Below are 26,961 nucleotides of genomic sequence, written 5' to 3' on the forward strand. Positions count from 1 at the left end.
CTTATTTAACACCTTGTACTTGCATAGTCCAACTGCTCAGACGTATTGGGAAAGACAGTCGTGTAGTGTGTTGTTCAACTTGCCTAATGAAGGGGCGCCCAGATGGCATGGAATGCTGCTGTGGGGATGGGGTGACTAGCTACAGAGTTGTTGAAGGGACTGTTAGTTTACAAGTTAGTGAGCAGCCAGTCCAGCAGTTGTTTTCTAGCCATGTTGTCCATGGCTTCATCCAGTTGTCGTTCCTTGGCAAACCTCATTACTTCTCGAAGGAGATCTCCAACACTGTACCCCTTCTCTGCTGCCTTAGCTGAAACTTCTGGAAGCTGTGGAGGGAGCAGAGATAGCTTGAGTCATGTGATACTTTTGAAGAAAGGTCTCAGGTGGATAAAGTGAACTACCCCCCTCACCCACCTTTCCGCCCATGACTAAGATTAGAGTAAAAGCTTTCGCTGATCCAGGACTGCCTTCCCTCTCCTTTTTCCTTGACCCTCCTCTAATGTCATAGATCAAAATGAAAAACATAACTTCATTTTGAGCATCAAAAAACAAAACCTGGAATCAGTTGTCTTTACTAAATACTTCTCTCCAAGGCCTGGGTCTTTTGGTTAGTCTGTGCTGATTGCTAGGTCAAGGTTAGGGGTGGCCATCTCCCCCACCTTCCTAAAACATATTTTACCAAGTAGTTTGTTTAAAGGGTCACTGAATTTAAAAAAAAAAAAAAAAAAAAAGCTAATCTTTCTCGCCTCCTCTTGGCTGAAATGTGCAGACCCCGAGGTGCTACAGCCTCAATTAATGGGTCATTGCTTTTGTGTCTTTTTATGAGGATAAAGTAATTCATAAAGCACATAGTAAAGAGCATACTTGAGAAAAATTTGGACTGCTCGTGAGCCCTAAGTACAGTTTCGCCTCCCTTCCCCTGCCCAGTCTAACCATCTTTCTTCTTGTGCTTTGCCATTGCTTACCTTCTCCAGTTGTCCATCATCATCTCTCACGAAACAGAGCACAGGCACCTTAAATTGGGAGGCTGCAATCCACTGCAGGACAGCCTGGAGCTGTTTCTGCAAGCTACTTGTTGAGCACCAATTATTGATGATGACTTCCGGCCCAGAAAACTCTCGATAGTTCTGTGACATTGCACTACTGTGACTGCATCTGGGGCCACCAACTTGGAAACTTGGGTTGTGTACCAAGGCTGCTTGTTCTTCCAATTCGGCCAGGGCTTCCCTGTTGTTGTGATACCTAGCCATGATAAGGCACAGCTTCCTCACAGGTTCTACCAGTTGATTGATGAATTGCCAGTTCATTTGCATCATCCCGCTGGCAAAATCAAGGTCTAAATTCTCCTGGAATTGTTTTTCCCCTCTCTTGGACATTGAAGTTGCTTTGTTTGGCCTGGGCTCAGAAGGCTTGCTCTCCCCTTCAGATTGCTCTTCACTGTTGAAGGAGGTCTCACTGAGCAGTTTCTGAATCAGTGATAGAATGATGTTTGACATATCGGACTTTTGGCACTCCGCCTGTTGTTGAGTCTCCTTTACAGAGGTAGATGGCCCAGGAGCTCCACAAGATTCTAGATGTTTCACTGAAAGTGCCTTGGCACTTTGGTCACTTGCGTTCTTTTCAAATTGGGCACTCTGAGTCCTATGGCCTATGGTGGAACCAGGATAGTCATCTTCAAGTGCATCTTTGGCCTCGGCCTGCTGGGTCAGGTGGTACTGAATCAGCATAGGGGCAGAGACAATCAAGTCCTTCGCCAGTGACTCTGTGGAAGGGCTGATCTTCTCTCTTTTTTCTTCCTTACTCACGCATGCTTTGCCAGCCATCTCGCCTTGGTTTCGTTGTTTTTGGTTCCACATGGACAGGCTCTCCTTGAGGATGTGTTCACCAACTCTTTCAGCGCTAATCAATGACTTGCACTCCTCTGGTTTTATTTTGCATTTGTCCTTCCCCTTCAATTCAGTTTTCATGGTGGAGAATTCAAGACTTTGGTTTTGACTTTGGTTCTCGTATTTGAGACTGTGGGAGCCGGCCTTCAAGGATGCGTACAACAGAGGCTGTGATTTAGACTCCTTCTCTCCAAGCAGAACAGTAGCCAGGCGCTTCAGCATGGCCTCCATTATATGTGTAGCATTTTGTTTTCCGTGGTTGAACAGACTCTTCTTGACAGCTGAGATAAAGTCGCAGTCAGTCATCAGGGCCGCAGTGATATTATGCAGGTTCTTCAAGCAGGAATCAATCAAATCAGAGACAACTTCCTGGGTGTGTTTTAACAACACCCTCTTCAGGACCACACAAGCGGGAATTGGCTTCCCAGGAGCATGCACTTTCAAGGTCTTCAAAACGGAGACCATCAGGTCAGATGCCACCTGATTTGCATAAACCGTGAGTCCTTTACTGATAGAGTGTGAAAAATCTTTGCTCTCTTGTTGGCACATCTCTTTGTCTACCCCCTTGTTCTTGTTGGATAATTGACTATACATAAACTTTTTCCTGCCACCTTCCCTGCCCTCTTCTCCAGTGCCCCGCCTTTCCACATAGGATATTTCCTCAGCATCATGGGCCATGTCAGAAACGATCTTGCTCACAGCGCTGCGGGGAGTGTTTTTCCCTTTGTTCCCAGAGGGTGGATAGATTGAATGACGAAAGCATTTGCTTCCATTTTCCAACTTCTTGATTTCATTACAAGGCATCTCCATTACCAGATTAGATAGCCGGATGATGGTGAAGGAAAGGTCATCCATGGGACATTCTCCCTCAGGAGAGATTACTGCCCTGTTAGTGCTAGAAGATTTTGCTGGAGAGGTGGAAGGACTCTGATTTTTGTTGGTATTCTTGGCTGCAGTCATGTCTACATGTGGGCTTTGAGGTCTATTGGCCATGTAATCGATATTCAGTTTATCATCATAGATGCTGTAGCAGTTTGCAGAGGGTAATTTGTGATGTTCATTTTCATCTCCTATTTTATGTTTGCAGCTAGAGGCTGAGGGACTTAGTGCATGTTCGAAACCCAAGGCATACTTCTGGATATCATTTAGAAGCCAATTTACAACAGTTATAGGATCAGAGGGAGCTTGTGTGAAAAGGCATATAGATCCGTCCATCTAAAAAAAAAAAAAAAAAAAAAGAACACCTAAGAGTTTGGGGAGGCTACTTTCCCCCCTTATTTTATTTAGAAGACATATCTTTCTAAACTGCATACATTAGGGGTTTACCCTTTAGGATTTGCATGGAAACATAATACATAATTATATCCCTTTGAGCACAAGTGGTAGCGTGTCAATTTCACATGAGCACGTGTGCTTATCTCAACATGTGTCAAAAATGTATCAATGTGTCTGTCATGTGTGTGTGTGTGTGAATAACAGTATAGCAATTCATAAGTGGGGACATCTCAGTAGATGTGAGAATGTTCAGTCTGTGTTGTTAGCGTGTGTGTCCGTGTGCACATGTCAGTGCACATGTATGCCTGCCTGTGTGTAAGCCTGTGTAACAATGTGTTGACATCAATACCGATTTTATATGTTTCCTGTACGGGCCAACGTGTGCATGATAGCGTGTACATTTTGTACACTGTGTGAATGTAAAAATGAATGTGTATGTCAGTGTGTCTGAATATGTAAATGACAAGTGTCGATTTGAGTGATCTGCATGTTTGTTCATAATACAAATCTAATAGAATGTATCATGGAGCTATACCTATATGTGTATTAATCCTGTCTGCAGCGCGGCCTCCTGAGACTCAACGGTTTGGCTGAACTAAGTGGCTGGGTTGGTGAAGAATGGGGTGGTTTGTGGGCTTCACTTTAAAACTGGTTTCTCTGTTCTATCCTAATGGCTTGGACCGAAAGGGCCCAGAGGTCTAAGAATGGGGAAAGCTAAACTATTTCCCTCAGCCCAAACTAAGTAGAATGGGCAAAAGGGTTTTGGACAGGTGAGATGCGCCTGGCACACCTTCCTCCAAAGAAGCCCGTTTCTTTTCCCTAATGTGGAACATTGAAAAATTAATCCCTGCCTTTTGTCATCTAGTGGTTATGGATTGAAGATGTCTTTAAACCCTTTTGCCAAATCTGTTGCCCCCAGAATACAACAAGGATGCCAGCCTGTTAAACCAAGCACGCCGTTGTCTGGGGACAGCCAACTGACCTGGAGTCTGCACGATCCTTCCCCATGTGGGAAGGCAACCCTCCCCTCCACACCCCCACTCTTATTAGGGATGTCTGGACCAAGGGTAGGTAGGACGAACGACAACCATGTCCAGCTTGAAGCAGCTAGAGGAGCTTGAGACCTTCGCCCATTGTCCTTTATAAGATTATAAAGGGTCTTAATGTCTGCGAGGGAGGGATTGTTATTTCCTATTGTTAAAATAACTAATTAATCTTTTATTTATTTAAAAAAAAAAGAATAAAAAAAGAATAAATTCACATGTTAACATATATAGTAATTAATAGATAATAGATAATACATCAATAAATGTTTATGTTCAATGTGGATCGGTGCTAATATAATGACTGTGTATGTCAATAAATTGGGTATCAGTTTATGTTATATTTATATGCTACGTGAATGATTGAGAATGTGTGTCAGTGTTGCACACACCCTGGGTATTTGAGTACTTGTGTGAATACGTGAGTGGGGATGTCATTGTATTTGTGTCAAGGTATGTATCAGTGCATTCAAATGTTGTTAGTGTCACTTTGCTTAAGTTTGTATGTGTGCGTATCAACATGAGGTATATTTACAGAGTGGGGCGAAAAGTAGGTTTGCAGTTGTATGTATGGAAAATAATAAGTAATAATTCAAGAATAAACCGTTTCACATACTCATAACTGTAAACCTACTTTTGCCCCACCCTGTGTAAGAGTGCATGCCTATCACCTGAACTTGTACAGTCACTGTGTTTTGATCGAGGCTCATGTGTGTATGTTTATGTGTAGTGTGCATGTTTATGCATAGTGTGCATGGATGCATATATAGATGTTGATGTGTCACATGTGGGTATGTCAATGCAGCTGACTCTATACCTTTGTGTAGGTGAGTCATTGTTTATGAATATACACACACATGTGTTGTTTCAATGCTTGTGTGTGTTCATCAGTGTCATATGTAGACACGTAGCCAGGGATGTGTGTGTCACTGCTCGTATAAATTATTTTGTATATATTGCTGTGTGTCAGTGTAAATTATGTGCATATGCTCATGTCTAGATATGTGTATATGTATTATACATGTCTTCCACTCCTTGCTAAGTACCATCGTCCTCTTTACCCCTTCCATTGCTTCATCTCCTTACTTTCTACTGAATCCCTAGAAGTTTGAGGTCATGATAAGTTCAACATTTTGAAAATGGGTTTAGGTTACAATCAAGGACACCTGCATTATGTGTAGGAAATATGTGCTGCACTTTTAAGAATAAACATTAGGTATAATTTATCCCTTTCTTAAGACTTCAAAATGGAGTCCTCCTTCCAACTAAACCCAAAACTCTTTGAAGAATATTTTTAAACTTTTTTTCTTCCTTAGGAGCCACTCTCATCACTCCAAATGTGTCTGAGGCCAGAAATGTTGTTCCTGGTTATAAGATAAGCATAGAGATGCAGAACAAAAAAAAAAAAAATTGACTCCTTTGAGATAAAACCAAATATCCTATTTCAATATCAACTACTCCAGGTTTGTAGGACTGTGAAGGTGACTTGTCATGGGCCAGGAGCCCAACAGATATAATTTAGGTAGTTACAGAAAAACAAAAGGACTTGCATGTGACAGTGGTATCCAAATCGAATTGCTTCTAACTTTACGCTACCTAACAGTCTGTAATCTCTTAGGCAACAGGTTTGGGGAACAAGCCACTACAGTTCTTGGTCATTGTGGATTCTCTCTGTTCCATATATGTTTGTTCTTTTTTTATTTTTATTATTTTTTTTTTTTTTGGACACTGGGCAATGTGGAGCACACAAGTCCATTAGAAGACAACAGAAAGCACTGAAAAAGATCATGCTTTCATTCCACATCTTTGTTAGGATAAGGGTAGCAAGATTCTGTTTGGAGTAGGGACCTGCAATCAGGGAAGGGCATTCTGAACCTCTGTGATTAGTGCCATTGTTAGATACCTGGACATTAAACTTACCTGACTTTGAACTTAGGCCTGTGAACTCTGGAATATCATAGTAGCCAAATGTAGGGCCTTGTTTGGAAATATTTCTCTTACCTTTTGTGAACCAGAGTCTTCGGTGTCAGCACTGGACTCTGGGAATTAGAAAGGGTGGACTCGGAAGCTAAGCATACCTTAGACTGGTTTTGCCTCTCAGTAGCCTTGATTATAATAATTTCTGTCTCTTTCAGATGGTGTTGCGTTAGGTCACCTCCGGAACAGGAACCACCAGCATCCTATGGGATGAAGTGGTGAGATTCTTATGAATAACTGCTTTTTGAGACTTCTCCAAGCTGCCCTCTCCAAAACATGAATGTCATATCTCTTATCTTTTCCTTTCAATGGAGAAGGATAAGTAGGCTTGTGATGCTAGCTAATGTTTGAAGAATGAGATATTGTTCTCCTCACAAATTACTACCCCTCCAGAGGCATTCACAAATCCATAAATCTTAGGAATCATATTTCATGAATCGTCAAACTTTTGGACAGTTTTCTCACTGCTCTGACATGCTACCTTCCATGCTGTAATTCTTTCAGGCCTACCAGCAAATTAAGTTCCTTCTAGAATGAGATTTGGCATCAAGAGTGACAGTATATTCTCAACCGGGGGTTTGGGTTTTCAAAAATGATGGCTGCCCACCTGAATCTCCTCCATCCTTCCACCCTCTGGCACAGACTTTCCCTTTTATTATGCTGCCACTGATAACTCTTTCAGCAGTTTCTCACTCATTCCAACTCTGAGGGGAGCAGAGAATACTCACCTTGGAACCTTTATCTTCCACTTTCAGGGTGGACACATCGACAAAGCATATCTGCACCAAATTAGGACAGCGTATTGAGGAAAATTCTAGAGAAAAGACTGCGGTTTCTCTTTGAGACGATAAAGCACCTACCGCATAGGGGTTCTTGTGAGGATTGATTGAGAGTGAATACAAAGCTTTCAGCAGAGTACCTGTACATAGTAAGTACTCAATAAATGCTATTAGGCAGAGAGAATCTTATCATTATTGTATTTCCTAGATAAGAATACCTACCTGTCAGAGATGCCCAAATTACAATACCTACATTTACTGAAAAAAGTAAGAAGAAAGGTGCCTTGCCCAACTGACGCAAACTCAAAGCTGAAACTTACATTAGAACTCAATTCAGGAAACTAAAGAGCAACACAAACAAACGAACTAAATAGGCAAAGACTAGAATAGTAGTCAGTAGGGGGGAGGGGGGAGTGGGAGAAGGGGGATAAGTAAGGGAAGGGTCTAGTCAAGGAATGTATATGAATGACTCATGGACATTGACAACGAGGAGGGATATAACTGTGGGAGAAGGGATGGGCTGGGAGGGAGGAGCAAAGGGGGGAAATGGGACAACTGTAATTGAATAACCAAAAAATAAAATTATAAATAAATAAATAAATAAACATTAAAAAAAAAAAAAGAAACCAATTCCCTGGCTTTCAGTTAGAGCACTTTCAACTACCGTAGCGTTCCCCAAAAGTGGTGTTTTTGCTACTGATGTTATAGAAAACTTTAAGTGATACATGGATAAACATTTCTGTGTTTAATATATGTACTTTTTTGTTGTTTAGTAGGAAAAATACATACTAAAACATAAAACCTGTGACATTATGGATAATATTGCTTAGGTTGATGGTAATTTTTAAATGTCAGTCAATTAAAAAAGCATTAAATACATAACAGTACGAATGGCATTTGAACGTGATAAAAAATGTGAAGTATTACACATTTTGCCCTCCTGTGGGAGTCCCACTTGAGTGCAACTTACTTGTAGCTAGCTGATATTATTATGATTCCATTAGGCTGCTAAAACTAGGCAACCACCACTCCTCCCTCCCCTGAGGCTCCCCCCACCCCCCTCCCCAGCTACTCTTCATTCTCCCCCTCCCTTCACGTGTCCCTCTGTGATGTATAAGCATACTGAGCCCCGCCCCCGCCCCCACCCCCACCCCCCAGCCCACAAACTTTACTGAACTTGATATCTTAGAGAAACGACACTCACCCTCCATTAGTCTATTCTGGGTTCCAGGATATCTGTATCCATAAAGCAATCCTTTCCACCCCTTAGTAGGAGTAATTTAGTATCTTACCACTTTCCGTTCCTGTTCTTGCTGTCCTTTTGGGCTATGGAGCTTGACCTTGCACACACCCCTGGCGCTGTGTAACCACTCAATATTATCAGGCCTCTGGAAAGACAAAAGAAAAGGAATCTGAAAGGCTTATATATGGTTTTTAGAAACTGGCTCAGTTTGGATAAGAAGGCCCTGGAACTCAGCTATGTAGTTCATATTGGGTTAGGCTAGAAACTGGTGGGGTGAGTAGTGGGAAAGGGATTCTCTGAAATTATCAGGATCATTTTAGCATACTTCGTTGGGAAGCAAATTTAAAAGGAAGTTTAGAGAACGTGGAGATTAACTTTAGAGACTTATTTCTACTAAACTCCACTAAATCTCACCTGCCTCTACTTCCTTTGCCATTCTTAAGCACCTTCAAGGAATCAAGCATACCTCATCCCCCTTAATTGAATTTTAGTTAACCCCAGTTCAACCAGAGCCTTTCTCATGATATAAGGAGTGAAATGGGATAAACAGCTGTAACACTTACCACATAGAGCCATTGGAGAAGACTAAGGCCAACACTAGTAGAGTGAAAAAATAACCTTTTTAATTAAAACAACATATGAGATCCCACAATAGAACAAGGTTCTGAACACTGAGAAAACTCGGTCTAATAGCTATAAAAACCAGGCCCCGATCCCATAGAACCATATTTAATTTTATTTTTGAAAGAATAATCATCTCTGCCAACTTCTCTTACCACTCCCCACCACCTCCCACCCCAGCCTGGAATTAAAAGTAAAAAGAAAGTGGAAAAAGCCCTAAATAATGTTTGTTATGTAAGACCTTAGACCCATGTACAGGAAGACACAGTTATGGGTTCAGTAGAATTGTTTTGGTACCTCGTACTTGGATTTGACTTTGTTTTTTAACTAACAAGAGAAACTTTTTGCCAAATGGTAGAGGGCTATTGAATTCCTCTCCTCCAACTTCCTTCAAAATTTAGACCCCTTTAACCTCTAGCTCCCTTCTCCTCTTCCCCTCTTTTTCCCCCTCCCTCCCTCCCTTTACCTTCTTCCATTTTTCTCTCCCTCTCTCCCTCCTATACTCAGCTATCCTTTCACCGGATAGTATTACATGCCTACCCTTTATGACCCCCCCAACCCTCCAAGATCTTTGAGGGTCTCCCAAACATTTAGGAAAAGGCTTCCCATACCCTCAAAAGAGGGGGTTTCTTTTTTCCCAGAACTAGAGATCACTAGCCTAGAAACAAAGAGAGGGAGGCAAAGAGGTCTCTCGTGTCCAGATTCTAAAGAACTGTAAAAAACAACAACAACAACAACAACAACAACAACAAAATATATAAACTCATTACCTTGATAATGAAGTTCTTTTGGCTGAAAATGTGCCACCAAGAAAGGAGATGTGTCCCTTTAGATGGATCTGGGCAGTGTCAAGTTCTCGGGTACCCGCAGCTGGCTGCTGCCCTTGTCAGCAGTTGGACAAGACTGAAGGGCCAAAGCCTTTCCTGCTGCTTATGACCCTGGGACATGACACCAGAGTTTGTTGGGTCACAATGCCTGAAACCATAGCAACTGCAGCAAAAGTGTAGCAGGCTGGCAAACTCAACATCTCTTCATATGAAAACCACCTCAAACTGCCTTCTGTATGACAACCTTCTGTTCTCTCTAGAAGGGTACACATAATCCTTTCATGTTTTGTCCAGTTCACACCTTGAAACCTCCTTTCTCTTTCTTCTTCTTGCTGGACTTCCAGAACAATCTAATCATACTCGTTACCAGTAGAGTCTATTTTTCACAGAGCAGTGTTGATTTTCACATCTTAGCTTAATTTTCTTTGGTTTCCCCCCTGAAGGTTCAGAGTTAGAGACAGAGTTAATCAAAGTCCTTTCTGGGTATCCTGAATGAAGGTATGAAAATAGAAAGTTGGAGACTTCCTTAGCAGCTTCTGTGGTTTTATCTCGCCATTAAGACACTTTTAGTCAAAAAGAAGTTCAGAAGACTTGTGCAATATTGGAGTAGGTTATTTCATAAGAACTTGAAATAATTCTTTTCTCGTGCATTTGGATGCTATGATAATCCTTCCAGTCTGACATAAGATGTTCGTTCTTTCCTCAACTCCCCATACTCTCCTAAAGCCTTGACCACCAGCTAGCACTAGGACTTCTACTTCATGACATTGCTGTTTCTTTCTATAGCTGACAATAACAGCACAAAGTTGGGTGTCCTTAGGATCCTGGGTGCCTAACTGGTCCAACAAGCTCTAACCTTCATCATGAAACATTATTAGCCCAGAATAAAAGCCAATAGTCTTGGGACAGGGTCAGCCTTTCAGAGGCTCCTCAAGCCCCTCTTTATTATTCTCCACTATCGCCAGTGCTGGGTTTCTTGGTACGGTATTCTTTAGAAGGTCATCCATTACACTTTGGGGTGCCTTTAGCTTATCCCCAGTGTGGAACCACTCGCCCACAACCAAATGACTTGCAGGGCGCTCAAGTATTATTTTGTTCTCTCCTTTTATTTTTTCCACATGTCTCCACTTTAACCTCCTACATGAGAAGAACTGCATCTGAAGTTTTAAAAGATCGGTTGAGATGACTCTCCTAAACGCTAGGGTTTCATAGTCTTGGTCTGACTTCATTTGTTACTTTCCCTGTTACCTCTAGGATTTCATGTCTTAAACTTGTTGTCCAGTTCTGATCTTTTTAGTTCATGACATCGAAGAGAAACAGAGCTGGACATCTGTTAAAGGTGGCAAGGTAGATTTTATTCAGGCTACTGCAGTAGAGGAGAGACTTTAGATAACTAGAGCTCAACTCCAGTGCAACAAAAGGCAGGAGCCCTTTAAATGCTGGGGTGTGCTAAAGGAAAAGTATTGAGGGACATTTTGGGGGCCAACGGAGTTTGATCACCATGATCAGGGCCTCTGCGTTTGCTAACTGGCACTTATCAAAGTTGAACTCCTATCCTTCCATAGAGATTGGGAAACAGAGGCTCTGTCTTTCTTGATGATTACATTTCGAAGGGATGGCTCCCAGGTCCTGGAAACAGATATTTCTGGGTTGTAGAAGATATGTCTCAGAGGGACAGAGAAAGGATCTACAATTACAAGTTCTGTAAATGCTCTATGAAAAGGGAGGGGAGGCAGGGGCCCATGGTCAGGTTTTGGCTGAAACAGACAGGGAATCCTTTTGGCAATGTTGGGCTTTCTCAGGCCGGTATATTAAGGAGGCTGGGATCATCATTCTAAGGACATGCCTTGAGCTCATAAAAACCGAAAGTTGGAGTTTTTATAAGCCAAAGGTGAGGCCTAATTGAGAAGAAGGTTCAGATAAGCCTGACTATATCAAACCATTATGTTATATACCTTAAATACACACAGCTTTTATTAAAATTTAATTTTGGTCAAGAAGGGAGCTTTCGTCAATAGCGATGGGCTAAAATCCACAGTATAGAACTTGTTTTTCCTTTACCAATCTTTTGTCACGGGGAACTTCTGATATTTAAGTTGGAGCTCCTGTGTCTGGCTCATGTCTATGGAATAAGAAGCAAAGAAAGGAAATGTTTATTTATTCTCCAAGCACAAGAATGTATATCCCTAAGGTTAAAAAAACAAAACAAACAAACAAACGGACAAACAAACAAACAAAAAACCCTCTGTGTCTCCAAGCCCAGAAGGGAAAATCTGTGATCTGGGCCTGGAAAAATGTCTTATCAAATCCTCCAAACGACAAAGAGAGAACTCTTATTGATGATTAGAGCCCTGTCCCATGGTACCCCAACCTTGTCATCCTGGAGGCTAACAAGAGCAGTTTTTGGATGATAAACCAGTAATGAAAATGCAAGGAGGCTCAGTCATATGGTACTGCCTCTTCTTTCTCTTAAGCTGCTGAGGCTCTCAGAGTGTCCCGTACTGACAGATGGGGAAGAAAGGATGTTCAGAGTCAAAAAAAAAAAAAAAAAAAAGGAACATGCTACATTAGTGTGTGGATATGTGTAAAGTAGTATGCACTTAGGTTATCCTCTAAGAGACAAACATAAATATGTTAAACCCAGAAGCTTTGGTCACCTTTTTTTCCCCCTAAGACCATCATTCATTTTCTAGCCTTGTTTATTCTATCCAAATATCTTCTCCTCCATACAAACTTGTGAATAGCCATACAAATCACACTTTAACTATGCTTTCAGTTTGTATTTGATTTGAAAGAGCTATTAATAAAAATGGAACCTGTGTTTGTAATGTAATTATTATGAATAATGGCAACATGAAGTTGAACTGAACCAAACTATCAGCCTTCATGAAACTGGTCTGCCTGTCAGTGCCACCAAGTATCTTTCAGCCTCAGATTTAGCCTCCCTAATTTAGTTTATGCAATGATACTGTGACCATTAGGTTTAATCAACTTTTCCTATTCTTGGATCACCTACACTGAAACCTTGAAGACAGGTTCTCTCTTTCTCTTCGTATCCGTGGTGATACGGGCTACAGAGTTGGGCTCAAGAAACAAATAACGGTTTTGAAAGTTCAGGCAGGAAACATAATTCAGAAAGCATGGAGTCATGGAATCTGAAATAATAACAAAGATTTTGGTTAGCTATTTGAGTGGGCAGCGTTCTTCATAAAGCAAAAACTCACACTTCAGGCATGCCTCAGAATCACCCGGAGAGCGTACTGAAACAGATAGTTGGGCCCCCTCCCAGCGTTTCTAACTCTGCAGGTCTGAACATTTGCCCGGTGCTGTGTTTTGCATGCATTATCTCATTTATTTCTCACGCAGCTGTATGATATGGGTACTATTTTAATCCAGGTTTTATTAACGGCAAAATGGAGCCCAGAGAGGTCATTTGATTGGTGGTTCAGCCACTTCCGGTATGAGCCACTTCCAGTACGAGCCGCTTCCATTATCTTGGGGACGGGGGTTTACGTGTGTGTGCTCAGAGATTAGCACGCGTTTACTCTCTTCTAGGGTCCGAAGATGCAGAAGAGGAATCCCCATAGCAAAAAAAGCAAGGGTAAAAGGTACCTAGTCTGAATTTTTGGCCCTCTCTGGTGGTTTCAAGCCTGGTTGAAAAGTGTTGACCGGTTATCTCGCCCTGCCGGTGAGCATGCTAGGGTCGGCGCACCACCTGTTGGCCGTTAGTGTGAGGCGGTTGGTCTGAAACCGTCGGTCGTGAGGCCGCTGGTCTGACGTGGTAATTCCGAGGCGGTTAGTCCCTTATCCCTCTGCCCCTCATCTGTTTGTTTTGTTATGTTCTGTTTTGTTTCGTCTTTTTTCCGTTACTGACTGGTGGGGAGCGGCTCTCCCGTGTGTAGCTTTAGCTTTCAATCCATGTATGGCTTGTTAATGGTGCTTTAAAAAAATGTTTATGTCAGAGCTGGAGAAGTGGCTGAGGAAACTAGGCTGTTAGTCGGGATTCTTTTTCGTTTTTTATCAGACCAACAAACTTTTCTGACAGAAAAGTATTTAAATGTAATATTAGTTGCTGACAGTTTTTCTCCTTCCCTCCAGAGAGTGTCTTTATTTGTCAATAAATGTTTCAAACAAAGGCCTCGGAGGAAAGAAAGGGGATCTGGAAGCATAAACCTCTTCAGGTTCCCTCATAGTGCTTATAGGCATCGATCCGCCCACACACCCTTCAGGATCGCCCCTGGTTTTAGGGACATTTAAATAGGATGAAGACTGCCCTAGTCTTCAGCTTTGTCAGGTAGTTGCCCCGCAGGGATGTCAGACTTAACCTTTCTGTGCCTGTTGCTCTCAAAGCTAGATGGTAATGAGTTCGTGTGGCCACTAGGAGTTCGCAGCTGCTTGGGAAACGTGTTTCCACACGGTACAAGATCACTCCATACAAAAACCCATTTTGCCAAGGCATTCCTCAAATTAAAAGGGAACTCGGCGAATCCCCCCTCTAGAATAACTTGCATCCGAAAACCTGCCGTTTTATGTATGTTACATTTATAACCTAATATTTCATAATTATTTATAATAGAGATGACACACTTATAACATTAATGTACTATTTCCTTAGTAGTCCCATCAAAAAGATGTGTTAGGTTCAAGGAAGAACTTCGCCTAACTCTCTGTATAGACTCTTAAGAATTGCTCATGTACTTAGACACTCAGTAATCATTCTTGGTGATGTTGGGCTGAATATGACAACAGTGACTGTACTGGCAATAATGGTGTGCCGAACAACATGTCCTCTGAAATCCTTAGCAGTTGTATTTTAGCCTTGCTTTGGCACGTATCATGTTCTTTCGTGTGTTGGTAGTTATTTCATTATGAGCGTTACCTTTCCAAATACAGAATGAGTGTGTTTTACTCATTGTCATTTCTCCTGCCAGGGGTACTATTAGGTTCATATATATTAGTAAGTGCTTAAGGCTATTTATATAATTCAAAATCAGTGTGTGCATCGAAAACTGATATGTTTGTTATATGTCTGTTATATCGCAATTTTTTTTTTAAAAGAAAGAAAATTACTGATAACAGTTGTTCAAGAATTGCTGTGCCCAGAACCATATAGAACTGCTTGGCCGTGACCAAGAACATTGGACTATTTTGGTACAAATTGCCTGGCTTATTGAACCAACTTCCTCACTGGTTCCATGGAGTCTTTCCTGTCACTCTTCAACAGACTTTTTAAAGAACCAATATATTTTATTACCCACTGTAATTGTATAACAGCTTCATTGACACCTAATTCAAATACCATCCATATAAAGTGTACAATTCAGTGACTTTCAGTGTACTCACAGAGTTGTGCAGTCATCACCAAAATAGATTCTAGAACATCTTCATCACCAAAAAAAGAGACCTCATGCCCTTTAGCTATCGTAACTCCCCCAACTCTATACCTCTCCAGCTGTTGGCGGCCAGTAATCTGCTTTGTGGATGTATAGATTGACTTATTCTGGACATTTAATATAAATGGAACCATATAATAGGTAGTCTGTTGTGACTGCTTTCACTTAGTATAGCTTTTTGCAATGAAGAGTTGTGACAACTTGTGTGGAAATGCTGTTTATGAGGACAGCTCATTAGAGACAGTGCCAAGGGCTTTCATTAGGGGCTGGTCCTCCAGGCACCCTCTGCCTAGCACATACCAAAATCCCAGAGTCCCAGGGGGAAAGCTGTTGTTCACCATAAATCATATTGTTTGCACAAACAGTTAAGGTACAATAAGCTACTCTCATCAGTTGGGATAGTGGGAGCCCTTCCCTCCGACCAAATCCAAGTTCCTAGATCCCAGCCAAGGGCCAACCTTGCAAGCAGGATTTTCAAAAACGATAGCATTGTCAGGCCCACTATGTTAACTCTTCTCTGCACAGATTTTGATACAGATTGTATTGATTCTGTAGATCAATTTGAGGGCTGCCATCTTAACAATATTAAGTATCCTACTTGATGAACATGGGATGTCTTTACATTTGTTTAGGTCTTTAATTTCTCTCGATATTTTGTGGGTCTCGGTGTACAAGTCTTGTAGTTCTTTGATTACATTTATTTTCTAAGTCTTTTATTATTTTTGATGTCATCGTAAGTAGAATTGTCTTAATTTTATTTTCACATTGTTTCTTGCAAATGAATACAATTGAAATAGAAATACAATTCAATAGAAATACAACTGAGTTTTGTATGATCTTATGTCCTGTACCCTTGAGCTGGTTTATTAGCTCTCATAGCTTTCTTTTTGTGCTCATGGATTCCTTGGCCTATTAACGTGGATTGATTTTTTTGAACCAGCCTCGCATCCCTAGAATAAACCTCACTAGGTCATGGCATATAACATACTTCTTATATTTGGCTACGTTCTGTTTGCAACAGCTTGCTAAAGATTTTGAGTCTATTTTCATGAGGGATATCGGTCTGTAGTTTTCTTTTCTCATACTGTCTTTGTATGGTTTGGTATCATGGTAAAAGTGTTCTCATATAAGTAGTTGTAAGGTATTTCCTCCTCTTCTGTGTCTTAGAGAGATGGTATAGAATTGATGTTAGTTATTCTTTAAACATTTAGTTTCATTCTCCAGTGAAATATTTTGGGCCAAAAGACTTTTTTTCATTACAAATGTAATCCCTTTAAAACAATGGAACTATTCAAATTATGTATTAAATACTGAGTATATCCTGGTCGTTTGTGATTTCCAAGGGATTTTTCCATTTCAATTAAGTTGTCAAGTTTATATCTATCATAGGGTCTGTAATGATATCCTTTGTTTCATTTCTGCTATTGCTAATTTGTATTTAATTGTCAGTCTTGCTAGAGGTTTGTCAATTTTATTGATCTTTGCAAAGAACCAGCGTTCTGTTTTATTAATTTTCTCTATTGATTTTTCTATTTTCTATTTCATCAATTTTTGCTTTTATCTTGAATATTCCCTACTTTATCTTTGCTTTGGATTTATTTTGCTCTTCTTTTTCTAGTCTTGATTTGGAGCTTAGATTGACTTTTAGACGTTTCCTCTTTTCTAATATAGACAGTGGGCTATAAATTTCTCTTGCAGCAGTGCTCTGTGTCCTACAAACTTTGATGTATTGTATTTTCATACTCATTCAGTTCAATGTGTTTTTATTTGCCTTAATATTTCCCCTTTGATCAATGTGGTGCATTGTTTAGTTTCAAAGTATTTGGGGATATTCCTGTTACTTTTGTTATCGATTCCTTTGTGGTCAGAGGTAACACTCAATGATAATTTCGCTTGTTTTATGTTTGCTGGTTTGTTTTATTTATTTATTTTTCCTTTTATTTATTTATTTTTTGGTTTTTCAATTACAGTTGTCCCATTTTCCCCCATTGCTCCCCCCACCCAGCCCATCCCTTCTCCCACAATCATATCCCTCCCCATTGTCCATGTCCATGAGTCGTTTATACACATTCCTTGACTAGTCCCTTCCCATACTTATCCCCCTTCTCTCCCTCCCCCCTCCCCACTACTGACTGCTATTCTAGTCTTTGTCCTATTCAGTTCGTTTGTTTGTGTTGCTCTTTAGTTTCCTGTATTAGGGGATATCATACGGTATTTTGCTATCTTTGCCTGGCTTATTTCACTAAGCATAATTCTCTCTAGTTCCATCCATGTTGTCGCAAATGGCAGGCGTTCCTTCTTTCTTTCTGCTACATAGTATTCCATTGTGTAAATGTACCACAGTGTTTTGATCCACTCATCTACAGATGGGCACTTAGGCTGTTTCCAGCACTTAGCTATTATAAACAGGGCTGCTATGAACATAGGGGTGCATAGGTTTTTTTGAATTAGGGTTTTAGGATTTTTCGGGTATAATCCTAGCAGTGGAATCGCTGTTTCAAAAGGCAGTTCCATTTTTAGTTTTCTGAGGTAATTCCATACTGTTTTGCATAGTGGCTGCACCAGTCTGCATTCCCGCCAACAGTGCAGTAGGTTTCCGTTTCTCCACATCCTGGCCAGTATTTGTTGTTTGTTGATTTGTTGATGATGACCATTCTGACAGGTGTAAAGTGGTGTCTCATTGTGGTTTTTATTTGCATCTCCCTGATGGCCAATGATGTTGAGCATTTTTTCATGTGCCTATGGACCTTCTGTATGTCCTCTTCGGAGAAGTGTTTGTTCAGGTCCTTCGCCCGTTATTTAATTGGGTTGTTTATTTTCTTGATGTTGAGTCATATAAGCTCCTTATATATTTTGGAGATCAGTCCCCTGTCTGCGATATCATTGGCAGATATGTTTTCCCATATGGTTGGTTTCCTTTTCATCGTGCTGATGTTTTCTTTTGCTGAGCAGAAACTCTTTAGTTTGATGTAGTCGCATTTGTTTATTTTTTCCTTTATTTCTCTTGCCTTAGGAGATGTATCCGTGAAGATATTGTTACGTGGGATATCTGAAATTTTCCTGCCTACGTTTTCCTCTAGGACTTTTGTGGTGTCACGTCTTACATTTAAGTCTTTAATCCATCTTGAGTTTATTCTCGTGTGTGGTGTAAGTTGGTGGTCTAGTTTCATTTTTTTGCACGTCCCTGTCCAGTTTTCCCAGCACCATTAGTTAGAGAGGCTCTTCTCACTCCATTTTATGTCCCTTCCTCCTTTATCAAAGATTAGTTGACCATAGAGGCCTGGGTTTTTTTCTGGACTCTCTATTGTGTTCCACTGATCTATGTGTCTGTTCTTATGCCAGTACCAGACTGTTTTGATCACAGTGGCTTTGTAGTATTGTTTGATGTCTGGTATCGTGATTCCTCCTGCTGTGTTCTTCTGTCTCAAGATTGCTGTTGGTATTCGGGGTCTTTTTGGTTCCATATGAATTTTTGGAGTATTTGTTCTAGGTCAGTGAAATATGTCAATGGCATTTTAATAGGGATTGCATTGAAACTGTAAATTGCTTTGGGTAGTAGGGCCATTTTGATGATGTTGATTCTTCCCATCCAAGAAGATGGTATTTGCTTCTATTTTTTTTGTATCTTCCTTCAATGTGGCGTGATTTTCAGTGTACGGGTCTTTTTATCTCTTTGGTTAAGTTTATTCCTAGGTATTTTGTTTTTCTTGCTGCTATAGTAAATGGTATTTTCTCTTTTGCCTCTGTCTCCGATAGTTTATTGTTGGTGTACAGAAATGCCTTAGATTTCTGTATACTTATTTTGAACCCTGCTATTTTGCCAAATTCACTTATTATATCGAGTAGTCTTTTAGTGGAGTTTATAGGGTTTTCTAGGTATGCTATCATGTCGTCTGCAAATAGTGATAGTTTTACGTCTTCTTTCCCAATTTGGATGCCTTCTATTTCTTTGTCTTGTCTGATTGCTGTGGCTAGGACTTCCAACACTATGTTGAATAGGAGTGGAGAGAGTGGACAGCCTTGTCGAGTTCCTGATTTCAGGGGAACGCTTTCAGTTTTTGTCCATTGAGTATGATGTTGGCTTCGGGCTTCTCCTATATAGCCTTAATTATGTTAACGTATGCTCCCTCTATTCCCATTTTGCTGAGTGTTTTCATCATCAATGGGTGTTGTACTTTATCAAATGCTTTCTCTGCATCTATAGATAGGGTCATGTGATTTTTGTCTTTCATTTTGTTTAGGTGATGTGTTATATTTATTGCTTTGAGAATATTAAACCATCCTTGCATCCCCGGGATGAATCCCACTTGATCATGGTGTATGATCTTTTTGATGTATTGCTGGATCCTGTTTGCCAAAATCGTATTGAGGATTTTAGCATCTATGTTCATCCGTGATATTGGCCTGTAGTTCTTTTTCTTCGTTGTATCTTGACCTGGTTTAGAATTAGGGTAGAAAGAGTTTGGGATTTTTTCCCTCTTCTTGGATTTTTTGGAATAGTTTGGTTAGGGTAGGAGTTAGTTCTTCCCTCAATGTTTTGTAAAATTTGCCTGTGAAGCCATCCGGTCCAGGGCTTTTGTGTGCAGGGAGCTTTTGGATCGCTGTTTCAATTTCCTCCTTTGTTATTGGTCTGTCGAGACTTTCTACTTCTTCTTGGTTCAGTTTTGGAAGGTTATACGTTTCTAGAAATTTGTTCATTTCTTCTAGGTTGTCGAATTTCTTGCCATACAGTTGTCTGTAGTAATTTCTTACAATTGTTTGTATTTCTGAGGTATCAGTCGTGATTTCTCCTCTTTCCTTTCTGATTTTGTTTATTTGTGTCTTCTCTCTTTTTTTCTTGATGAACCTGGCTAGAGGCTTATCGATTTTGTTTATTTTTTCAAAGAACCAGCTCTTGGTTTTGTTGATTTTTTGGAGTGTTTATTTAGTGTCTATGTCACTTAATTCTGCTCTGATCTTGAGGATTTCCTTTCTTCTTCTTGCCCTAGGCTTTGTTTGTTGCTGTTGTTCTAGTTCTTGTAGCTTTAGGATTAGTTTTATTTTTTTTTTTTTTTTTTTTTTACTTGAGCTTCTTCTGTTCTTTTCAGATATGCCTGTATTGCTATGAACTTCCCTCTTAGGACTGCTTTTGCCGTGTCCCATAGGTTTTGGGCTGTTGTGTGTTCATTGTCATTAGTTTCTAGAAATTTCTTGATTTCCTCTTTGATGTCATTGTTAACCCATTCGTTATTTAATAGCGTGTTATTCATTCTCCATGAGTTTGGGTGTTTTTGATTCTTTTCTCTGAGGTTGATGTTTCGTTTCAAGGCATTGTGGTCTGAAATGATGCTTGATATCATTTCAATTTTCTTGAATTTGTTGAGGCTTGTTTTGTGTCCTATCATATGGTCTATCTTTGAAAACGTCCCATGTGCCTTTGAAAAGAATGTACATTTTGCTTCTTTGGGGTGAAAAATTCTGTATATATATATATATATATATATATATAATCAGTTAATTCTGTGTGGTTTAGTGTGTTGTTCAATGCCTGTATATCCTTGGTGTTTCTTTGCTTGGATGATCTGTCTGTTGTTGATAATGGAGTGTTGAAGTCCCCTACTATGAGTGTGTCGTTGTTAATATCCTTCTTGTGGTCTTCTAGTATTTGCTTTATGTATTTGGGTGCTCCTATGTCGGGTGCATATATGTTTATCAGTGTTATATCTTCTTTTTTTTTTTTTTTAATAATTTATTTGTTAGTTTGTTTATTTATTTATTTATTTTTAGAGAGAGGGAAAGGAGAAAGAGAGGGAGAGAAACATCACTGTGTGGTTGCCTCTCACTCGCGCCCCCAACTGGGGACCTGATGTGCAACCGAGTCATGTGCCCTGACTGGGAATCGAACCACCGACACTTGGCTCGCAGGCTGACGCTCAATCCACTGAGCCACAGCAGCCAGGTATATCTTCTTGATGGACTGTTCCTTTAAGTATTATGAAATGTCCTTCTTTGTCTCTTTGTATTGCCCTTGCTTTGAAATCCGTTTTGTCTGATATGAGTACTGCTACGCCAGCTTTTTTTTCAGGTCTGTTTGCTTGGAATACTTTTTTATATCCCTTTACTTTCAGTCTATGTAAATCTTTTGTTTTGAGGTGTGTTTCTTGTAGAAAGCAAATATGTGGGTTCTGTTTTCTTATCCATTCTGTTACCCTATGTCTTTTAATTGGGGCATTTAATCCTTTTACATTTAAGGTTATTCTCAACATGTATTTATTCATTTCCCTTTGAACCTCTGTTCCTCTACTCTTTATGTATATATATATATATATAAATTTTTTTTTCTCTTTCTTTTTCTTAGACTATTCCCTTTAGCAACTCTTGCAATGCTGGTTTGGTGGAGATGTATTCTTTTAGTCTTCCTTTGTCTGAGAAACTCCTTATTTCCCCTTCTATTTTGAGTGAGAGCCTTGCCGGGTCGAATATTCTTGGTTGTAGGCCTTTGTTTTTCATTGCTTGAAATATTTTTGACCATTCCCTTGTGGCTTGTAGTGTTTCTGTTGAGAAATCGGTCGACAGCCTTATTGGAGCTCCCTTGTAAGTTATTTGCTGTTTTTCTCTTGCTGATTTTAGGATTCTCTGTCTTGGAATGTTGCCATTTTAACTATGATGTGCCTTGGAGTGGGTTTTGGGGGGTTCCTCTTTATTGGAACTCTCTGTGCTTTCTGGACTTGCATAACTCTTTCTCTCATCAGGTTGGGAAATTTTTCTGTCACTATTTTTCCTATCAGTTTATCTATTCCTTGTTCTTCTGATTCCTCTTTGATTCTGATTACTCTTATATTGCTCTTCCTTATGCTATCCTGCAACTCCCTTATCTCTTCTTCATACTTTTTAAATCTTTTTTCATTTTGCTGTATCGTCTGAGAATTTTTTCCTACATTGTCCTCTAACTCACTAATACAATCCTCTGCCTCGTTTACTCTGCTTTTGACTGCTTCTACTGTGTTATTCGGTTCAGAGATTGCATTCTTCATTTCTTCCTGGTTCTTGTTGATAGTTTCTATGTCTTTTTTATGCTGGTGTAGTTCTCTGCAAGTTCCCTGTAATTTTCTTGCAGCTGTTGGTAACTTCCTTGGAGGTTGTCGTAGTTGTTTTTGAGGTTGTCGAGTATATTGAGCTTCTTCACCATCATTGTTTTGAATTCCATGTCTGACATTTGGACTATGTCAATTCCATCTACCTCAAAATAAAACTACCATGCCTCCTTCTTGATTAGAGCACCTCAAGTGGCGAACCTCTTTAGTTTGATAACCCAGCTTGCTTGAACAGACTCACATATTAAAATGGTAAAAGAGAGAGAGAGAGAGAGAGAGAGAGAGAGAGAGAGAGAGAGAGAGAGAGAGAGAGAGAGAGAGAGGAAGAAAGAAAGAAAAAGAAAGAGAGAGTGAGAGAGAGAGAGAAAGGAAGTAAGAAAGAAAGAAAGAAAGAAAGAAAGAAAGAAAGAAAGAAAGAAAGAAAGAAAAGAAGGAAAGAAGGAAGGAAGAAAGGAAGAAAGGAAGGAAGAACAGAGTGGTAAATATTGAGTATAGTACAACCTAGTAAGATTCTAAGAAGGGAACCATCGGGAAAGGTTGCCACTAATAAGTATGACTTAGGCTGGTCTTTATAAGTTTAGAACAGTCAGAGAAGCATATTCTAAGCAATGGAAATTGCATAAAGGCTTGGAAGAAGAAACACATAGGACGTGGTGTCTCCTGAGGACGAGGCAGCCTCCCCAGGGAGTGGTGATTTATGAGGGAGGTATGGAGAGCTCTGGAACAAGGAAGGGGCTTTCCAATTTGATTTCAGAAGTGCTAGAGAGTGACTGTGTGTCCTCGAACAGCTAGAGCAATGTAACAAACCTAGTACTGTGCGACCTTAGGACTATAGCAGTTTTCAGGAAAAGCTTACTGGAGAAGATGTGTTGGGGACAGAGGTCACCTGAAGATGAAAGTGCAGACTTGGGAGCAGACAAGAAGAGAAGCAACAGAGCTTGGTTCAAGATTGGAGTCAGGGAGCAGAGAGAGGGAACACTCAAAGCTCACTCTAGGGTTTCTAGCTTGGGTAGTGTTGTAGGTTGAATTGTGTCCCTTTCAAATTCACATGCCTAAGTCCTAATGTGCAGAACTTCAGAACATGACCTTAATTTGGAGACAGGGTCTCTACAGAAGTGATCAAGTTAAAATGACGTTATTAGGGTGGCCTCGATTCATTATGATTGCTGCCCTGGACACAGGGAGAAACCATGCAAAGACAAAGTTGGGGGTCAGGTGTACCACAGATTTCCAGCAAAACAGGAAGCTCTCACAAGAAACCAACCTGCCAACACGTTGATCTTAGACTTCTCTGGCCTCTATAACTATGAGAGAATGAATTTCAGCTGCTTTTTACTTATTACTTTTTTAAACAAAAGAAATGTAGTTTCTCACATTTCTGGAGGCTTGCTCAAGATAAAAGTATCATCACGGTTGATTTCTTCAGGGGTGTCTTTCTTAAGCGTATAGATGACCATCTCCCTGTGTCTGTACATGTCTGTTCTCTGTCCATCTCTGTGTCTAAATTTCCTCTTTTTAAATCCACGCCCACTTTGATTTTATTTTAATTTGATTACCTCTTTAAGTATCTCCAAATACAGTCACATTCTGAGGTACTAGAGGTTAGAACTTCAACATATGAATGGAGGGAGCATTCAGCCCATACAGGGAAAGAAGAAAACACAAAAGGGGAGGCAGATGAAAAGAAGGAAAAAAGGGTGAAGGGTATGTATCAGTTTTGAATGGCTTCCTCTGCAGGTCATAGTAATTCACAGAGTATTGAACCAGGGCTTTGCTTTTATCACTGACATTAAGTTCGATGGGGGTGGTGTGCCATCACTGGCTCAGCTGGGAAAAAAGGTCATCAAAGACCAGGCTCTTGCACTATTTCTACTCTGCCATCTTTGCGTTTTTCATCTGAATGCTGGTTGTGTCGCGGGGACAAGATTGCTGTTGCAAACCCAGAGATTCTGTCTGCCTTCAAGACAGGAAGATGGGGAAATAGGCTCTACCGATGATCTCCCTTCTCTGTCCTTTTCATGGAGAAGCCAGGTCTGTCCCGGAAGCCCCCTAACACATTTCCATTTATGTTTCCTTGGCCATAATTGGGTCACGTGGCCAGCCCTGGCCACCAGAAACTCTGGCTTCCCATATCCTTTGGTAAGAGGCAGCAAGGAAGAAGGGGGTCAAGATACCTCATGAATTAGTCAATCAAGTTCAGGTTAGGGAGGGAGAGAGGAGTGAGCAAAAAGAATAGTAGGGAGCTGGGGGAAGAGAAGAAGAGGAAACTTGTCTGCAATCATTTTTAATTACTTTATGAAAAAGACGAAGTTTTCAAATGGTAGCCCTTTCCAGGGTAATCCCCTCGTCTAATCATTAGTTATTGTAATAGCCAAAGTATAGTTCAATAGCTAAACAACCTCTCATCTCTTTGCAAAAACGTATGCATTTCTGCTGCTTTGAAAAGAGTAAAAAATAAAAGAATTGTGTTTGGAAATAACAATACTTCAGAGACAGGCCTTAAACGCTTCCTTTGTCCCTTAAGAAAAGCCCTGCAGAGATATGGCCAAACCAATGTAAGAATCAGCATTCAAAAGAGGAAGGGAGCCCACCCATGAGGGCCCTCAGGGTAAATTTCATGAAAAATCTGGAAGGGATACCCACATGCAGGTACTACTGGCAGGCTCAGGTTTCAACTTAATAGCAAGTAAGGGAGTTCAATAAGTTACTTGGGAATAAACATGGAGATTCAAGGAATCCCTGAAAACATATACATAATAATTTTGGAGTTGAGGGAAACTCTGATTAAAATAAAAATGTTTTAGTCCTGGCATTCAGAGTAAGATATACAAGAGGTCAAGAGGCCAAGTAGTGCCCTAACCAGTGTGGCTCAACTGGTTGGGCATCATCCATTAAAGTGAGAAGTCACTGGTTCAATTCCTGCTCAGGGCACATGCCTGGATTGCAGGCCAGGTCCCCATTGGGGCACCTGTAAGAGAGGCAACCGATCGATGTTTCTCTCTCACGCCAATGTTTCTCTCTTCTTTCTCCCTCCCTTCCCTTCTCTAAGAATAAATAAATAAAAAATCTCAAAAGAGAGGCCCTCTATCTCTTCCAACAAAGACACAAAAGACCAAAAATCAGAGAAAGGAAACCTAGAGCTTTATCACTCCAACACACTAGATTTTTGTTGCTGTTGTGTCCTTCCAGAATCTGTGTACATGTATATCTTTTCAGATGTAACCATGGCATATGCACTGCTTCATGTTCTACTTTATTCAATTTTATATCGTACACCGTTCCCATGTTTCTGCACAGTTTTCACTACAATCCTGCACACTTCATTATGCTGCTGAACCATAAGGATTGGGAACACAGGTTGCCTCCATTTTGTTTCTTGAGCTGTTCTTGTGAAAGATGAAGGTCGAGTTCTAAACATTGGAAGAATGCATTGGGGGTAGGCGGAGCAGACTCCATATACCATCTTTACTTCCTAGGTCTGCACTTGACCTTTCCCTGCCTCCCACTCTGCCATCACATTGGGCATCCTCATCACAGGTAGTTGAAAACCCCTGTAACTTTCAGGTACCTTCTTTCCAGAAAAGAAAATATAGGGTTCACTGCCTTCCACTACAGCAGTAACTTTGACAGCCATTCTTCACCTATATAGGATGGTTTCTTTCAAAATCACGTGTCAAGGGGAAGCTGTAACAAAGACAAAAGAAAGCCTCTTTAATATTGTGCTCTGAGTCCTATGTAGTAGGCTTGAGGGACACAGAAGCTTCTCCTGGATCATAAATGCCACGTCCATGCCATAGTGGCCCTTGGGCTTGATAGAGATCTTGCATATCGATTCTTCACAATTCCTCCATCTTCGAAAGCTACAGTTCTTAACAACAAGTTAGTATGTTATATTCTCTCAAACAGTTGTCTGCTTTATGTAAGATTGGCACTTGTTTCAGGGTTCCGGGAAACAGACGGTTAGGATAGTTCAAAGTTAGGATATTTAAGCAGTGCTTAATAAAGTGGTCTGTTCAAAGAAGTGTAGGCAGAAGACAGGAAGATCACAACGAAAAGGGAAGTTTACTCCTGCCTTTGTGACAGGTAAGCCCTCACCACACCCAGGTATACTGAGCTCCCAGCACCTGGAAGGGGAAGTGAGGAGAAAGGGGCGCCTAGAGGGAGAGATACTGATGGTGGGGTCCACCCAGCACCGCTCCACATGGGTCTGAAGGGAACCTGCTCTCCTCCCCTTTCTGATCTCCTCAGGGATCCTCCTGGCTGATGCCACCTGGAATCTGGAGGGCAAGGCCTCATATAGTTCACTAGCCAGCCTCCCAAGACACCAGGCAGTGTAAAAAGCAACTCAGGAAAAGCAAGAGGGAGAAATCTGGCACAAAGTTTTTAAGGAAGCATTAAGCTTCTCAAAGGGTACCGACCATGTTCTAAATCCCTAGCTTTCCGGTATTAGACAAGAACATAGCAATGTTTCTCATCTGTAAATGGGGATAATAATAGTTGGCTGAAATGAGGCCAGTGTCACTCCAGGAAGACCAGCCTTAAAAAAAAAAAAAAAAAAAAAAAAAAAAAAACTAGAACAGGTTTACATTGATGAATAGGTGGCAGCAGGTGTGTGGGTGATTTGCAGGTACTTTCCCTAAATGGGGCTCTCCCTAATTCACCTTGCTTGATGAAGTAAATTCAATGTTAACAGCTGCTGCCTCTGGAGAACCACATTTGGAGGAAAAGGCAGCAGAGGGTATATGAGGTAGCTTACTCTGCTTAATCTCTCTTCCTTACCTTTGACTTGTTCCTCATAGCTGCAGTTCTTGGACGCAATTTTGTCTCCACTGCTTTGCAATTAACAA

At 40.6% G+C, this 26,961-nt stretch overlaps 1 protein-coding gene across 1 annotated transcript; it reads right to left on the bottom strand.

Moving 5' to 3' along the window:
- On the bottom strand, positions 1 to 26,911 carry LOC149990151 (A-kinase anchor protein 4-like). The gene is made up of 6 exons (XM_090265656.1): positions 26,894 to 26,911; positions 8,250 to 8,345; positions 6,907 to 6,957; positions 6,280 to 6,381; positions 963 to 3,098; positions 1 to 323 (listed from the first exon to the last, which is right to left on the bottom strand). The coding sequence occupies exons 1-6, from the start codon at positions 26,909 to 26,911 to the stop codon at positions 168 to 170; spliced, it is 2,559 nt and encodes an 852-aa protein (XP_090121782.1). The 3' UTR covers positions 1 to 167.
- Positions 26,912 to 26,961: the final 50 nt, after the last annotated feature.

This window comes from Furipterus horrens, unplaced genomic scaffold (assembly GCF_987537825.1).
Source record: "Furipterus horrens unplaced genomic scaffold, mFurHor1.1.pri manual_scaffold_22, whole genome shotgun sequence".
Taxonomy (NCBI): domain Eukaryota; kingdom Metazoa; phylum Chordata; class Mammalia; order Chiroptera; family Furipteridae; genus Furipterus; species Furipterus horrens.